This window comes from Seriola dumerili, unplaced genomic scaffold (assembly GCF_002260705.1).
Source record: "Seriola dumerili isolate Sdu_G_001 unplaced genomic scaffold, Sdu_1.0 BDQW01000409.1, whole genome shotgun sequence".
Classification (NCBI taxonomy): domain Eukaryota; kingdom Metazoa; phylum Chordata; class Actinopteri; order Carangiformes; family Carangidae; genus Seriola; species Seriola dumerili.
This window is the reverse complement of record NW_019174664.1, coordinates 219,265-235,120: the sequence shown is the minus strand read 5'-3', so window position 1 is coordinate 235,120 and position 15,856 is coordinate 219,265. Positions and strand designations below refer to the sequence as shown.

The 15,856-nt window shown below is 37.4% G+C and overlaps 1 protein-coding gene across 2 annotated transcripts; it reads left to right on the top strand.

Annotated features, from left to right (window-relative positions):
• Positions 1-208: 208 nt before the first annotated feature.
• Positions 209-15,590, top strand: LOC111233556 (E3 ubiquitin-protein ligase Itchy-like). 2 transcript variants are annotated; one of them, XM_022761396.1, is made up of 25 exons: positions 209-332; positions 1,702-1,758; positions 1,999-2,078; positions 2,481-2,622; positions 3,163-3,287; positions 4,333-4,458; positions 4,970-5,018; positions 5,193-5,371; positions 5,604-5,832; positions 6,067-6,162; positions 6,992-7,166; positions 7,787-7,856; positions 8,027-8,111; positions 8,587-8,715; positions 9,067-9,139; positions 9,364-9,435; positions 9,536-9,624; positions 9,867-10,026; positions 10,153-10,286; positions 10,524-10,664; positions 10,879-10,999; positions 11,169-11,273; positions 11,583-11,679; positions 11,808-11,880; positions 12,534-15,590. In XM_022761396.1, exons 3-25 carry the CDS (start codon positions 2,054-2,056, stop codon positions 12,631-12,633), a joined length of 2,595 nt encoding a protein of 864 aa, XP_022617117.1. In that variant the 5' UTR covers positions 209-332; positions 1,702-1,758; positions 1,999-2,053; the 3' UTR covers positions 12,634-15,590. The 2 variants fall into 2 exon arrangements, with proteins under 2 accessions (XP_022617117.1, XP_022617116.1); XM_022761395.1 differs by lacking the exon at positions 1,702-1,758.
• Positions 15,591-15,856: the final 266 nt, after the last annotated feature.

Genomic DNA, 15,856 nt, shown 5'->3' with positions numbered 1-15,856 from the left:
TGAGCACAGTGGGAATAACAGATTAACTGGTTTTATAGACTATGCAGTCTGTTAACAATCATGTAGCAAAGTACAGTCTGAAATTGTGCTCTATTTTTAGGTACTCCTGCTTTACTTGAATATTACCATTTTTGCTATGTACATTTTTACTAAATATAAAATTTTACTTTGTGCTCCACCACATATATTTTGAAAAACTCGCACCGGAAAAGCTGGTCTTGTTCTGGCTAGCGGAACACGGATCTGTGCTGATGGCAGGCGGCTACCTGTCAACAACCTAGGCATAGCTGAAACTAAAGTCCGTGTGGCTCTTTGTCGTCTGCTTATATCAGGTATGGACATTTAGTCGTTCACTGAATGAGAGATCTAAGATTTCCTCGACTGAACGATCGAAGCTGCTCAAAGAGCTGGGTGGTGTTAGCATTACTTACGTTAGTTAATGCTAAAGCTTCGGTGTTCAACACGTCGGCGAGCAAAGTTGCCCCAGGTGGTGGTGGAACTTCTCACTTCCTATTATTGATTATATTACATCGTAACAATATCGCATTCGAACCCGTTAATACACAAAAGGTTGGTGTTTGAAGCTGTCTTAATAAGAAATCTCATGCTGGCTAACCCTGATGCTAACGTGACAGTTAAAGCTATTAAGCTATAGTTGGACTGCCTTTCTGTTGCAGGTAGCAGGAAACACGTCGTCTCTTTGACAACTTTATGTTGCTGTCCGATACACTCTACCTCTTTCTCATAAACTATATTAACGCACTCCCGCTCCCTCCGTCTCTACCATTTAAGATAAACTACCTTCTTGTTCTGTCAAAGGATATTTTCAAAGATTAGCAAACTAGATTTAGTGAGACTTAATATAGCTTAGTTAAGGATGGGATTTTCTGTTGTGGAAGAGGCTCGGTGTTGTCTTGAAATAGCTAAGATTAAACATAATCAGTGGGTAACGTACATTTTGGTACAGTGTGTGTCTGCACGATAACAGCTCACGTTTAGCAGACATGACAACAATGTCAAATTTACAAATTGCAAAATTGTACAAAATGTAGGAAATAGACAGAGCCAGGCCATAATTAAATTAGATTGCCTTTCAGTGAGACTATATACAGAAGAAATAATGTTAAAATATGTGTGCAGTTTAAGTAGTTTAAATTCATGATACAAATCAAATGAAGTATTGTTGTGTAGTAGTTGAAGGGATATGTTATTTCTGCTAATGTAGTGAACATTGTAACATTGTCTGCCGTTTGAGATTGCAGAATGACCCACAAGGACAGAGAGGATGAGAAAGTACGATGATAACATGCTTAGATAGCAGGATGTGCAGCTAAGATGCTGGGTTCGGTCGGGCTGTGTGAGAAGAGGGGGAGTGATATTGTTATACAAAGAATGTGAAAATGTGTATAAGAGTGAGTGACTGAAACAAGGGAGGGCTGCACTCTGCTTAGACAGGCGAGAGGAGAGCAGTGTGAGTCCAGAGGTCTGTAAGCAATCTCAAACTTCTATGCTTGGCTATACTTTTAATAAATTAGACGTGTTGAACTTTAAATCTGTGTCCTGCATACTTCATCAAACAAACACGCGAGTCCGGTTTTGCTGCGAAATAATAGTGGACTCAACAATATGGTGACCCTGACGTGATGAAGGCAGGACGATAGATCGTATGATCAGTTGTTAAACGGAACATTTTTGTTACAGACGATACAGACAAGTGGAACACGGAAGACGTGGAGACGTAGAGTATTGTGTAGTATTGTATGTTTGAGTCAGCATCACTACAAACACACTCTTTCACTGTAATGTTTCTAAATACCTCGAATTGTCATATATAGCCCTTTGTTTTGGTTAAACAGTCTCCTCAATCCATACTTGCCATTGTACGTAAAGCCAGGCTATAATTTACACTTACCATAGCAACCTAATTGCCTAATCACTCTTTAAGTAGGTTACCTGAACAAAGTCTTCCATGTTTACATGTGATGTCACTGTTTACAGTTGTTGCAGGTCCTTTTGTTGCAGCCAAAGAAGGCTGCAGTGTTATGGATGAACCATGAAGTCCCAATTGCAAGTCACAGGTAAGTTATTGTTATTGCAAAATTTGTAAGATTGTCTAACAACAAAATGAGACAAGAATTGTGCCAAATTGATAAAGTTGTAGTGTTGATTATTGTTTGACTTTGCTCATGAAAAGTTGCAGGTTGTGCATAGTTAAGTTCCAAACATTCAGCATTGGGAATCACAGGAAGAAGTGGTATTACTATAATCATACGTGAATGGTGTTAGCAGATTGTAGCATCTCTAAATGCCACATCTAATAAATTCTGCTGAGAGTTAAGTTACACTCAATTGATAATTTATTGAGTACATCTAGCTAAAACTAACGCAGTCTGATACAACAGTTCTGTCATGCTTCTGAAATGTATTGCGCTATATGGACAGGTGTTTCTAGTATTATTCTGTTGGTTTCTTCTTTCTAGTGCTTTCAGCCAGGCTGAAGGAAAACAAAAAGAACTGGTTTGGTCCCAGTCCATATGTTGAGGTAGCTGTGGATGGCCAGTCAAAGAGGACTGAGAAGTGCAACAACACACACAGTCCCAAATGGAAGCAGGCTCTCACAGTGTAAGTATGAATCTTGTGGAGAGGAAACAGTTTAACAAATAGCTGATTAATTATTGCAATGATGATTGTTGATTGTGGTTTTGCCATTTAAATAGGGCCCAGAATGAATAAATAATTTGGTAACTATTAAGTAAAACTCTTAACCCACCACAGGGAAATCTTAGCATAATGTTTTTTTAACCTGAATAATTGTAGGACTGTGTCTCAAAATCATAGATTGCATCAAATCTAAAATTTTGTTTTTTGTTACCACCCTAGAGCTCATAAATTACATCTTAGAATAGTTTTCTGGTTTTACTGAAATTTACACAACTACAATTACATTAAATATAGACAAGCAAACAGACCCTCACATTAAAGTAATACCCAGAATTAGATAATTGAAATAAAAGAGATGTGACAGGAGAGGTTAAGAAGCTATAGCCTTTTACAGTGGGCCTCCCCCGCCTGGAGAAACAAAAAAAAAAGAAAGAATACCACAACCACCACTGATTGATTTCCTCAGAGATTATTTTGTGCCATCTTTTCACTTTTCTACAGAATTGTGACTCCAGTCAGCAAGCTGATCTTCCGTGTTTGGAGCCACCAGACACTAAAGGCGGACATCCTGTTGGGAATGGCCACACTGGAGATCCTTGAGACCCTTAAGATTAATGACCTGAAATGTGAGTTCTCACTACTTTCTTACTCCTATGGGCTCATCTTTGTGTTCACGTGTTCTTTTTTTTTTTTCCAAAAGGTCAAACAAAAAAAATTGATATCAAAATTTCCACTAACTTTTACATTTTCTGACATCAGACAACTCTAATTTTGTTTAGCTGTTTGGAGATATTGTTATTTGTCGCTATTTTTTTGAATAGGAAAAAATTGCTGTCCAAGAAGTAGAGCATGGCATTAATAGTTTCAGGCTCAGGGGGGTTGATTCCCACAGAACATTATGAGGTAGTCAGGAAATAGCGCCCACTGCAAGGCTTATTTATTTCAGGATAATAACCAGTTGTATCCCATGTAATCTCACCGTCAGTGTTCGTTTTGTGTGTCTGTGTCTATCAGGAGCCTGTCATATTTGGCAGATGTACGAACTTTAGACACTATATACACTTGTTATGTAAGAGTGCATATCTGCCTGTGTTTGTAATGGGAATGCTTTATTGGGCTTTGATAAGCGTAACAACCAGCCTGCACACTACTCTACTAGGTTTTCATTTCACTGGAATAGAGGCCTCCCCTAAGCTTGTGACCTTCTGGGTGCTCTGAGTATGTTTATAACTCAATACAGAGGCTCTCCTCAGACCTGGTCAGCATGCACAAACCATATGACATTAGCGTATGGTTCATATTCTGTGTTACAGCTGCTTGCTTAAGGCAACATTGCTTGTTACACCTCATGTGACTAAAGTGCTTTGAGCTGGCTGACAATTGCCATCCTTAAAGCCGCATAATCCACCAGCAGCGCTGAAAACAGCAACAAAATACCAGTGAGCGTAGCCCTTCTAACAAAAATCTTTTCAGTGGTTGTTAAATTTTTGAAGTGCATGTATACATGGGCAATTTTGACCACTTCAGAGGCAACCTTAGCTTGTGTTTTCATTTTATTTTGATGGATTTATGTGGTTTATTGTGTGATGAGTTCATCTGGGGTGTGTTGTTAAATCCAAATTATAAGTACCTGTTCATTTGTTCAACATGTTGATTCTATCCCCATCCCAGTGTGTGAGGTGGTGCAGACGCTGCAGCTGTGCTCTGACAGAGACCCCCAGGATGTTGTAGGTGACCTGTCAGTCTGCCTGGACGGCATGCAGGTGGACCCCGAAACCATTGCTGAGAGAGAATATTGTAAGGAACCACACACACAATTAAATCCAATATAAAGTAAAATGTTGACATTAACAATCTGAAAACATGAACAAGTTGAAGTTTATAAGTCTACTGAGACTTTCTTTTCTTATTTGTAGTCAGCTGCATAGTCATCTATTTTTGTTGAAATAAAAAGTACTGGTGTATGTCAATCGGTGATTTACAAACACTTTTGCCATTACATACACTGAAAAATATGTTTCTTAGCTGTAAAATGTCACTCTTACTACATATCTGGGTCTTATTAACCATCCCATCAACTGTAAATGGGTGTTTATGTAAAAAAACAAAACAAATATCAGCTAATATATATTCCTCTCATATTTTTTTATCTGATTTAGTATCAGTTGAGCTCTGGCTCTTGAATATTGACTAAATGCCCAAATTGTTAACATAAACGTTTTTCCTGCCAATAGGCTGCAGTAGTCATAGCATCCTGAATTATTTTGTATAAATTATGTCAATTGTCTTCTTTTCTCTGACATTCTAGCTGCTGTTCCAAATGGAAATGCAAAACAAAATGGAGACACTGGCAACAGGTTTAGTAAACCCTTAATTATTGAACTATAAATGTTTTTTTGCATATCATGTGTTTGGCCATACAAAATCATATCAGTCATGAACCTCATACATTTACTTTTGGGTAAATACTCAATAAATATACCGTACCTGCAGAGTAACATAAGTGTTAATATTTACATTTTGATCCCCAGGTCAAGCAGGGACACGTCTCCCTCCAGTGACTCAGAGGAGTGGGTCATTGTACCTAATGGTCATGCTGTCAACGGTACAGCTTCTCCTTCCCGGTCTCCAGGGGGCTCCACTGCTTCACGTCCTCCTAGACCAACCCGACCTCCTCCTCCAACGCCTCGCAGACCTGCAGCCTCACCAAGTAGGAAAAGCATTAGATGTCAAAGTGACATCTGATACTTTACAGACTATTAGCTCACATACAATTTGACATATCAGTCATTTCACATTCTCGCATACCAAGGATGTTCTTGTATATACAGGAACAGTATGTGTACGTCTCTGTGTGTGACACCTGCAATCAGAGCAAATATAAATTAACTCATTGACTTCCTTGTTCTCTCCTCTGCCTTTACCCTTGCTTCTCTCCTCAGCCTCTTCTAGTAGTTCTTCCCCTAGTGAGCTGAGTGAAGCCCCACCTTCTGATGGCTCCTCTCAGGTGTCTGCCAGTGGGTGCTCAGATCAACAGGATGAATCAGGTGTAGCGACTGCAAGTTCCTCACAGACAGCATCTGGCCCCAAACCAGGGGCCTCTGCCTCAACAGCTGTGGCCACAGCAACTCCAAGAGTCACACCTATGACCAACGGTCCTTTACCTCCAGGGTAAAAGGCAATACTTTTGGTTCTGCAAGTCTTAACTGTTGCCACTGTTTCATAGGAATTTTAGTTTGCAGCCTATTTATATGTGTTGTTATTGTATTATTTAGCAAAATTCTAGGTATTTTAAAGAATTTTACATTTTTCATTACAGAATCTATTTGCTCTGTAGTAGGCCTCCTGAACAAAACCTGTTTCCTGTACTTTGTCATTGCTCACTAATTTGTATTGGCTCTGCAGGTGGGAGCAAAGGGTGGACCAGAATGGACGGTTGTACTATGTGGATCACATTGAGAAAAGGACAACCTGGGACAGACCTGAGCCTCTGCCTACAGGGTACCAAAACACTTGATCCATCTTTTATACCATCAATACCTTTTATAGACCAGTTCCTTTCCTTCCTCAGTTCTCGGCTAAACTTTTCATACAAAGACTCAATCATTACATAGAAAAACACAACTTATTAAGTGACCACCAATATGGTTTCAGACCTAGCAGACTCACACACGCACACACTTGGTAACAATGTAGATAATAGATATCAGTATGTGCAAATAAACAATGATAAATCTGAATTGCTGAGGGTCACATGGGGTTCCACAAGGTTCAGTGCTGGGTCCAAACTTATATATTGTACAATCTTTTTAATAGTACTATGTGTTGGGGAAACACATACAAAACAATCACAAACCCAGTTTTTACTAGTGTGTACATGAATCTTTATTTGGGACTTTTGAGTATATACAATATACATAAAGTATATTTCACTGTATAAATCTAAAGGGATCTGTACAAAATAATAAATGCGGAATGGGTAGGCATAATAAGCTAAGGGTTCAGCCTACACCTTTTCTGTCATTATAAACTTGTCTTGATTTGATTTGTTACTGTTTCAAACAAAGACTTATGATTATTTATTTATTTACATGTGTATTTGAGTTGTAAAAGTTGAAAATGACCGAAATAAACTCAACTAAAAAAAACATAATACCATGAATATAAACTCAAATTAGTACAGACATATTTTATACCTACATTTACCATTAGTTTTTAGATTTAATCTAGTTGCAGTTCTTGAACACATTGAAATAATCTGTGCACATCTGCCATTTGGCTTACATTATCAACTCAGTACTGCCTTCCTTTTACTCTCCCTTCTCTGTAGGTGGGAGCGCCGGGTGGACCCGATGGGTAGGGTGTACTATGTCGACCACATAACCCGAACAACTACGTGGCAACGTCCCACACAGGAGTCAGTGCGTAACTATGAGGAATGGCAGCACCAGCGCAGCCAGCTGCAGGGAGCCATGCAGCAGTTCAACCAGAGGTTCATTTATGGGGTGAGAGCCGTCACAGTCTTTGAAGATTTGTAACAAACATGAACTGTATTTGTTCAGATTTATTCATGTGGAAAATTAAGTGAGTATTTTGTGAAAAATTTAAAAACATACATACATACATACATACATACATACTGTATCTATTTGAGATCAGTACATGAAAGTATTCAAAACACTTATTTCTACTGTCTAATACTGTACTATAATGATAATTTATAAATTGTTGGTTTTTAACATTTTAATGTAATCCCCAAAGTGAAGGTTTTTATGTTCACTTTTTAGTGAACTACTTAACTACTGCCCTCTTGAGGGTATCTAGGTGTAGGAAACACTGCTGTAAACTGTCTCAGTCATTGTCAGTTCTTTTCTAAGATCACACATTTGACTCCCCTGCTGAAATAAGTTCACATGAGGGTGACTTTGGAAGGCTCTACATGGTCCAAGTAATGCATAGTTATGGCTCACATCTCATATACGCATAGTTGAGAAACTCTTTTTTTAAGTCAAGATAAAAAATACTATATATGAGGTCTGTTACACTTGCATCATGGTAATTGATAAAAGCAGTTTTTACATTTATGTAGACTTAAGCAACATGCGTCATTCTCTCTCCTGCTCAGCTCCAAGACCAGCTTGCAGCTACAGCCAATAAAGAGTTTGACCCACTGGGACCTCTGCCACATGGTTGGGGTAAATATCACTGAGCATTAGACATTTAGTTTAGTTGTATGTACTGAAATGTATAAAAGTGTAAATAATTAAAGATGTTTTCTAAATCTATGGTTATTTTTTAGTATATATGCATGAGAGTGAATAAAAACTATAAAAAAATGAAATAAAATGCATTTTCTTAATGCCAGAAAAGAGAACGGACACCAATGGCAGAGTGTACTTTGTTCATCATCCAACTCGGACGACGCAGTGGGAAGACCCCAGGAGGCAAGGGTGAGTCTATGCTTGTGTGTATGTGTGCCATGTAATATGCATCTTGACACTGCCATACCTTTGTCATACTAAATATAAACAATTCTGCAATATAAGTGATTTACAATATTGTCAGAAAAGATCATTAACTTAACTGTAAGTTTCCTGTATTGCCTGTAAGAGGCAGTAATGTGTCACCAACTATCAGAGAAGAGACTCTTGTGAGTGACTGATATTTTGTCATTCTTTTAAGCTGACAAATAGATTCTTATCAAATATGTTAACCAAGGAATTTACTGCAAATCTGCGATTTAGGAGAACTGGAAACCTGTTTACATTTTCCAGTATTTCGACAATTACTGCTTGTGTCTTGTTTGTTAGTGCACACTTTCATTTGTAATTCAATTCCACAATTTCCCTTGTAATGTCAGTTTTGAGTCTAACTCTTTTTGAACTGTTGGTTTCATGTACATTCACTTGTGTTTGTGTTGGTCAGGCTGCTGAATGATAAGCCCCTGCCAGAGGGTTGGGAGATGAGGTTCACTGTGGATGGTATTCCCTACTTTGTAGACCACAACAGGCGAACCACAACTTACATTGACCCTCGCACAGGGAAATCTTCACTGTAAGTTGTCAAAGTGTTGGTGTAAACTGGCTCACATTAAAATTTATCTTGTACTCTCTATAAGTAGCCTGAACACAACAGATTTATTTCATTGAGGTAGAAACCATTTTCCTATAAACACAATCTCTTCCACATTACACAGAGAAAATTATTTCAGTGACATTTCAAAAAAATATTGATTAGTGCATGTTTATATGCATTTAAATCACATTAGTGATCTTTGGCCTGAAAATGCCTAATTAGAGAATCCTTAACAGAATGCAGTATCATTGCACTTTTCAAATCATGGATGTTTACTAAATGTAGTTGTTTATCCTGCAGTGATCATTTTTCCTCTGATCTTTTCCACAGTGAGAATGGGCCACAGATAACCTACGTCAGGGACTTCAAAGCCAAAGTGCAATACTTCAGATTCTGGTGTCAGGTATGTGCTATTCGAACATACCAGAACACGTACTGAAATGCTTTATCCCTCATAATAAAATAGTTGGTTCTTAATTTTCATAAATTTACTGATACTGTGTCTTTATATCTACTGGTACTTCAATATACAAAGATAAAAGATAATGTGCATGCTATCTAGCTGGTGTACAGTATTCAAATATTTATATATTTCTTGTTTTTTTTTTTTTTTTTTTTTCCTCTCAGCAAATGTCGCTGTCTCAGCACATTAAGATTACCGTCTCCAGGAAAACCTTGTTTGAGGAGTCATTCCAACAGGTGATCATCTGAATACACTGCCTTCTTACTGTGTTTTTCTGCACTGTTTTGCTAATGCTTGAGGTGCGGAACTGTTTTAATTCTTTACCTGCATTCAAAGATCATGAGCTTCCACCCTCAAGATCTGAGGCGCAGACTGTGGATCATATTCCCCGGAGAAGAGGGCTTGGACTATGGAGGTGTGGCCAGGTAAGTTCAGCAATTGTTTTTTTGTGCAGTTGCATCTCATTGTATGACTCATTAGGTGTGTTCTGTTCACATCTGTACCTTTTTTTTTTTTTTTTTTTGACACCACCCTTGACCCACAAAACCTGTTGTGATAATTCCAGCGAAAGATCTTCTCTTTTAAGTCCTGATCTGCAAGATTTTGCAAACCACTTCACTCAAACCCTATGACTAGTTCTTTCTGTCCTCTGTGGTTATATTTTCAGGGAGTGGTTTTTCTTGCTGTCTCATGAGGTTCTGAACCCCATGTACTGTCTGTTTGAGTATGCTGGCAAGGACAACTACTGTCTGCAGATCAACCCTGCGTCTTACATCAACCCTGACCACCTCAAGTACTTCAAGTTCATAGGACGCTTCATTGCCATGGTATCTGCTCTATTTGTAAACACACTTCTAACTGTGCCAGCAGTGTTTGAACACAAGGTGATAGCATGATTAATTTTGGAACACAAGATGATTATGTCACCTGACGGCCCTGCATTTTCTTTCTAGGCCTTGTTCCATGGCAAATTCATCGACACGGGTTTCTCCCTGCCCTTCTACAAGCGTATCCTGAACAAACCTCTCGCTCTCAAAGACCTGGAGTCCATAGATCCAGAGTTTTACAACTCACTCATATGGATCAAGTAGGTCTGGGGTTACAAACCTGATTTATTTGTTTTCCGTGGGTGGGTAACTGATGGACACGTGCATGATTATGTTAAGAACAGCCTAAAATAGCGTGTTTGTCATCTGCTGTGGTGTACTTTAGTTTACTTTATATTGAAAGTACACATCAGACTGTACTCCATTGTTGAGCTGTAGTGTAACCTTTTTGTCTATTTTAACTGTGTTAATTCTGATCACGACTCTCTGGCCTGCAGGGATAATAACATAGAGGAGTGTGGTCTGGAGATGTTCTTCTCAGTCGACAAGGAGATCCTGGGGGAGGTCACCACCCATGAGCTGAAACCAGATGGAGGGAACATCCAAGTAACTGAGGAAAACAAGGAGGAATACATCAGGTACAGCTGCATCCTGCTGTCATCCACCTCAATTACATTCACTTTTACATCTCACACATTTACTGATTGACTGAGTGGCATCCAAGCTGACTTTCCATAATTCCAATAAACGGTAGAATATACACAGTATTTCAAGCAACCACTTGTTCAAAAAGTTGAATTTTCTTTGCTTTGTTTGAATTTTTATTGTTCATCTTCATATCTTTGCATTCAGGTTGGTGGCAGAGTGGAGGCTGTCCAGAGGTGTGGAGGAGCAGACTCAGGCGTTCTTTGAGGGCTTCAATGAAGTTCTGCCTCAGCAATACCTTCAGTACTTTGATGCTAAGGAATTAGAGGTATTGAATTAACTATTCTCTCCACTATTTACTAAAACATGAACATTTGATGTTTTGGGGCAGTGTTTGTCCTTCTGAAAACTGTTCGATTCGGTAGAGAAAAAACCAACCATCCAATTTTGAGTGTGTTGTCTACACAGTAAAGATGTTGCTTTATTCTTGCCTGTAGGTGATGCTGTGTGGTATGCAAGAGATAGACCTGGTGGACTGGCAAAGAAACACAATCTACAGGCATTATGCACGAAGTAGCAAGCAGATTCTGTGGTTCTGGCAGGTTGGTATATACGTACACAGTCTGCAAGACCAAAACACCATTTCTGATTTATCTCTTCTCACTTTGCTGTGTAGGAGATTAATACTGCACAATACCAGTGTAGTTAGCTCACTAAAGAACTAAAAACTTTGTAACTGTATTGCCTTTTGCTGTTGCTTCACAGACTGAGAGTCTTCACTGGGTCCAAATATTGTCAAAACTTTTGATAAAACAAAGAAAAACTTTAGGTTTTAGGAATATAATATAATATTAAAAGTAAGTCATACTGGATTTGTTAAAGGCTGTTTACATAGAGTGATCTGTTGACAGTTTGTGAAGGAGATGGACAACGAGAAGAGAATGAGACTGCTGCAGTTTGTCACAGGAACTTGCCGTCTTCCTGTCGGTGGCTTCGCTGACCTGATGGGTATGCAAAATGGACACACAAACACACACACACACACACACACACACACACATACGCACTCTACAGTATATCACATCAGAATAGTTTTCCTGATTTAATCTTCTTTGTTTATTGTTGATTAAATATAGGAAGCAACGGCCCCCAAAAGTTCTGCATTGAGAAAGTGGGCAAAGACAACTGGCTTCCACGAAGCCACACATGGTAAGACCAGTTATTCTGCTTCTGCTTTCATAGAAGTCCTTCTCCTTTATCCAAACAGAAGCAGGATTAAACTCTCATGACCGAACCCTCTTATTCATTTCTGATTCAACCACTTGCAAGCCTTTCTTTATTGTTAGTCTTAACTTTGGCATTTGGAGTTATATAATACTATGTGAGAGTCCATTGTTGCTGTACCCTGAATTAGAATTAACAAACTGTTTATTTAACCGATGCTCTTGTGCAGCATCATGCAAAATTAATGCAGCAATGATTGAGATTGATTGATTTCTCAGGCATCAGCAGCTCAAGTAACAAGGTGATTTAATGTGCTAACAATGAACAGGATGGAAAATAAAAGCATTTTTAATCATCAGTTACTGTATGTTTAAACCCAAGTATAAGAGTCATTTGAAAGCTATATATTTATTTAGTTAAATTATTCTATTTTCTTATTTACCTCTTTGTGTTTCATTGTGCTGTTTTTTTTTAGCTTTTTTTTGTTGGTTTGTTTTGTGATTCATGTGCAGATTTGGCTGCTGTAATGAGGCATTTTCTCATGCTATTAATCCAGTACTCTATATAAGAGGTTATGCATTGAATCTAATATATTTCCACAAAGAGTCATCTGCTTTCTGTCTCGTTTCTCCGTGTAGCTTTAATCGTCTGGACCTCCCTCCTTACAAGAGCTATGAGCAGCTGAAGGAGAAGCTCATATTTGCCATAGAAGAGACAGAAGGCTTTGGGCAGGAGTAATGCAACAGGAGCAGGAGCTGCAGGATCCAATGGAGGAGCAGTGGGCTTGGAGGACCCATATCCATTTCAGACCAGAGCACATTCCAGCAGATTCTCCTTGCAGCCAGGAACTGCTTATAAAGTGGTAGATGATACATACATTTATTTTCTGTCACATCATCATATGCAGCAACAACAGTTTAGATGTTTAGTTAAATAGATTAATATGAATTTAATGAATTAATTTGCTACACAAGAGACCTGTTAGTTCACTTATTCCACATATGATCAGTTCCCCCCTAATCCCACATCACTATTGGGCGATGGTTGCAGAAGAGACGCTTTTCTCACTCTGTCGTGTCTGCACTCGCAGTACGTTGCGCAAGTGCAGTTTCTACACGTAAATCTGTGAATCTTTGCAGTAGTAACTTCTCAAGAACCGCTTTTCGGGTCTATGCAGAATGAGCAATTTCAGAGGAAAACCATATTTGTGCATTTTGACTTACAGTAAAAAGGTTCATATCTAAAAGCAGCAAAAAAGGCATATATATGGTTTTGGGTCTTTCAGGCTCAACGTTAATTTTTCTTTTGTTGAAAGAATGGATGGATGATTTTTATCAGTACCTGATTGACTGGACTGACACCCATAGCACATACACAGTTTCTTTAATAACTCTGATAAATACGATCATGCTAATTGTAATGATAATTTCTCCTATGTTGACAAGTTGATTTCTTTTCATTCATAGTGAGTTGAAACTTTGAACATGGTTATGTAAGCAGTAAGATGGCTGTGATTGTTCTTAAGAGAGGTTGTATTTTTATGTGCAATAGTTTTGTAGAAAAAACATTTTTTGCCAGTAATAGAGCCAAACAGTGATTTGTTTGATCATTTGTATAGCATTTTGTTAAGTTTCAGCATTTACTATTGATTTAAATTCTTAATATTGGTAGAGGACATTATATTGTATATGGTAAAAGTGCTTTGGTTGCGTTTTGATTTGACAAACTTTGCCTTCTCAACATGGTCTGTGCTGTACATAATATCAGCCTTTTTGACCACTGATAGACACTTCCTTTATTAGTGTGGGAGACTCAAAGTGTGAAGCATTTCTGAAGTCTCTTGATAATTATGAGCTGGTACTGATGACGTGGGAGCATTGGGATGTATTGTGTAATAAAAAACAATTATTTGTTGAATAATGACCTATTCCCACTGAATGGTAGCCAATTTGCTGGTAGATATCCAGAATTAAGTATTATCCTAGATCAGTAATGAAAACACTGAATCCTAACTGTTTTTAATGTGTGAAGTGATTAATGCAGTTTATGTAAATATACTTCCAAAGTGGAACATAGTGTTTAATATCTTAATACATATAATTCACATAGGCAGTGGATCCCCTTGAGTTGCAGGCTTAAACTAATAATAAAGATTTGAATTAATGTAAAAGTAATCGGCCCTAGTTTTATAGGGTGTTAGGTATTCAGATTTGTACAGTAATAGTTTATTCCATGTCTTTTCCAAAAAATAGGTCCACTAATGTCAAACTAAGAGTTTGTTTTTAGTATCAAGTAGATTATGATTTTAAGAAAATGACTATGGAACTGATCTACCAAAGGATTTAATTTAGTTTTTTTTTCTTTTCTTTTTTTTTTTCTTTTTTGTGAACAATTTGACTTAAACTTCACCAAGTTCTTAACGTCCCCTGAATGAATTACACATTTTACACCAGTTGTTACTATTGAGATTTAGTTGTCCTTTATTTTACCCACTGTAAAATGCATAAATGTAAACAAAGCAGTAGCTCTGCTATCTCAATTTTAAAAACAGAATTTGAACAAAATTTCAGAAATATTTTTATCATTAAAAACAAAATACAGATTTCACCTTTAAGGCAGTTTTAAGGAAACCAAGTCTTAATCTTTCTTAGAGATGTTTTACCTTTATCACTGTGGATTTCAAATGCTTCCGTAGTAGGCCTATCACAAAAATGAGTTTGTATTTATACACAGTTTTAACATGTGTTGTTACTGTGTATTTATATGAGATCTTGTTGCTTAATATGAGCAGAGCCACATTAATAAATTGTAATGTGATATTTTTGAATGACTAGTAAAACTCAAGCTCTGTAGTGTGTGCATAGGTGGCGTGATGCATAGTTAAACAACATATTTATGTGTGTATGCCTCCCAGATCACTGACAATTTGTAATTGCAATTTAAATTTCATCAAACTCCTAGCGAAATATAAAAGGAAGAAACTTTTCTTATGAATTTCTATGAACCATGTGGCTGTATACCATTTCATAATGCTGGTACTTTATAGAAAAAATGTTGGTTGTTCTCACTCACTTGAGCTCTCCCTCACTGAACTCACAGGTGTATTGACCCTAAGACAATATCCATTATTGCTTCATACTTAATTGTGTCAGATGTTTCACATTATCTCACATTTATTCCCTTACTGGCAGAAATTCAATACACACACACACACGCTTACAAATCTCAGTGTGTAGCTACTGGAGTGCAGACTTGTAAAGAGATTATTATTGTAAAAAAATAAAACTTTGATTTTAAAAAACAAAAAAAAAAAAAAAAAAAAAAGTGTTGTGATTAAAATGTTGACTGTGGAATATGTTAACATGTTAAAATTACAACTAATGAAATAGCACCTTGACACTCCAAACTGGCTGAATTAACCACTTGACTGTTTAATCACTGCTGTGTTCCAGATCATGGGGCGGTTAAATGTATAGAAATATGCAAATTAATGTTTTAGTTGTTCTGATTACATTGTAAATCATGTTGATAGTGTAATCACTGTTTCCTTTTTTGAAGCTCTAACTTTTTTTTGATAAGTGGAAGTCAACGGTTGAATACTATTTATTTGGAGAATGGGTTTCATGTAACAATGAACTGGATTGATTGAGGAAAAAAAAACGTTAATAAAATGATTTTAACACTGGGCTCCTGCAGGTCACTTGTCAAGTGTAAAAATTATTTACATTGCAACATGTTTAACCTTTTTGTTTTTTAATATAGACACAATTCATTACTTTTGTTTATATATTTCTTCTAAATAAACCCAAGGCATTAGCTGTTTTCATATTTCACATCCTCTTACATTATAAAAAAATATGCTTTTCACCATTTTGTGAGAGTAAAAATGGAAGAGCTGCTCATAGCTGCACAAAAAAAATTTAAGGGTGGTGGTGAGACAGCTACTGGAGGCTGGAGACTC

Excerpts from the sequence above, each read along its gene's own strand:
- LOC111233556 (XM_022761395.1), top strand. The coding sequence starts at position 2,054 with ATGAAGTCCCAATTGCAAGTCACAG. Across the intron at positions 5,372-5,603 it reads CAGACCTGCAGCCTCACCAA|CCTCTTCTAGTAGTTCTTCC; the intron begins GTAGGAAAAGCA and ends TTCTCTCCTCAG. Across the intron at positions 9,625-9,866 it reads GACTATGGAGGTGTGGCCAG|GGAGTGGTTTTTCTTGCTGT; the intron begins GTAAGTTCAGCA and ends TTATATTTTCAG.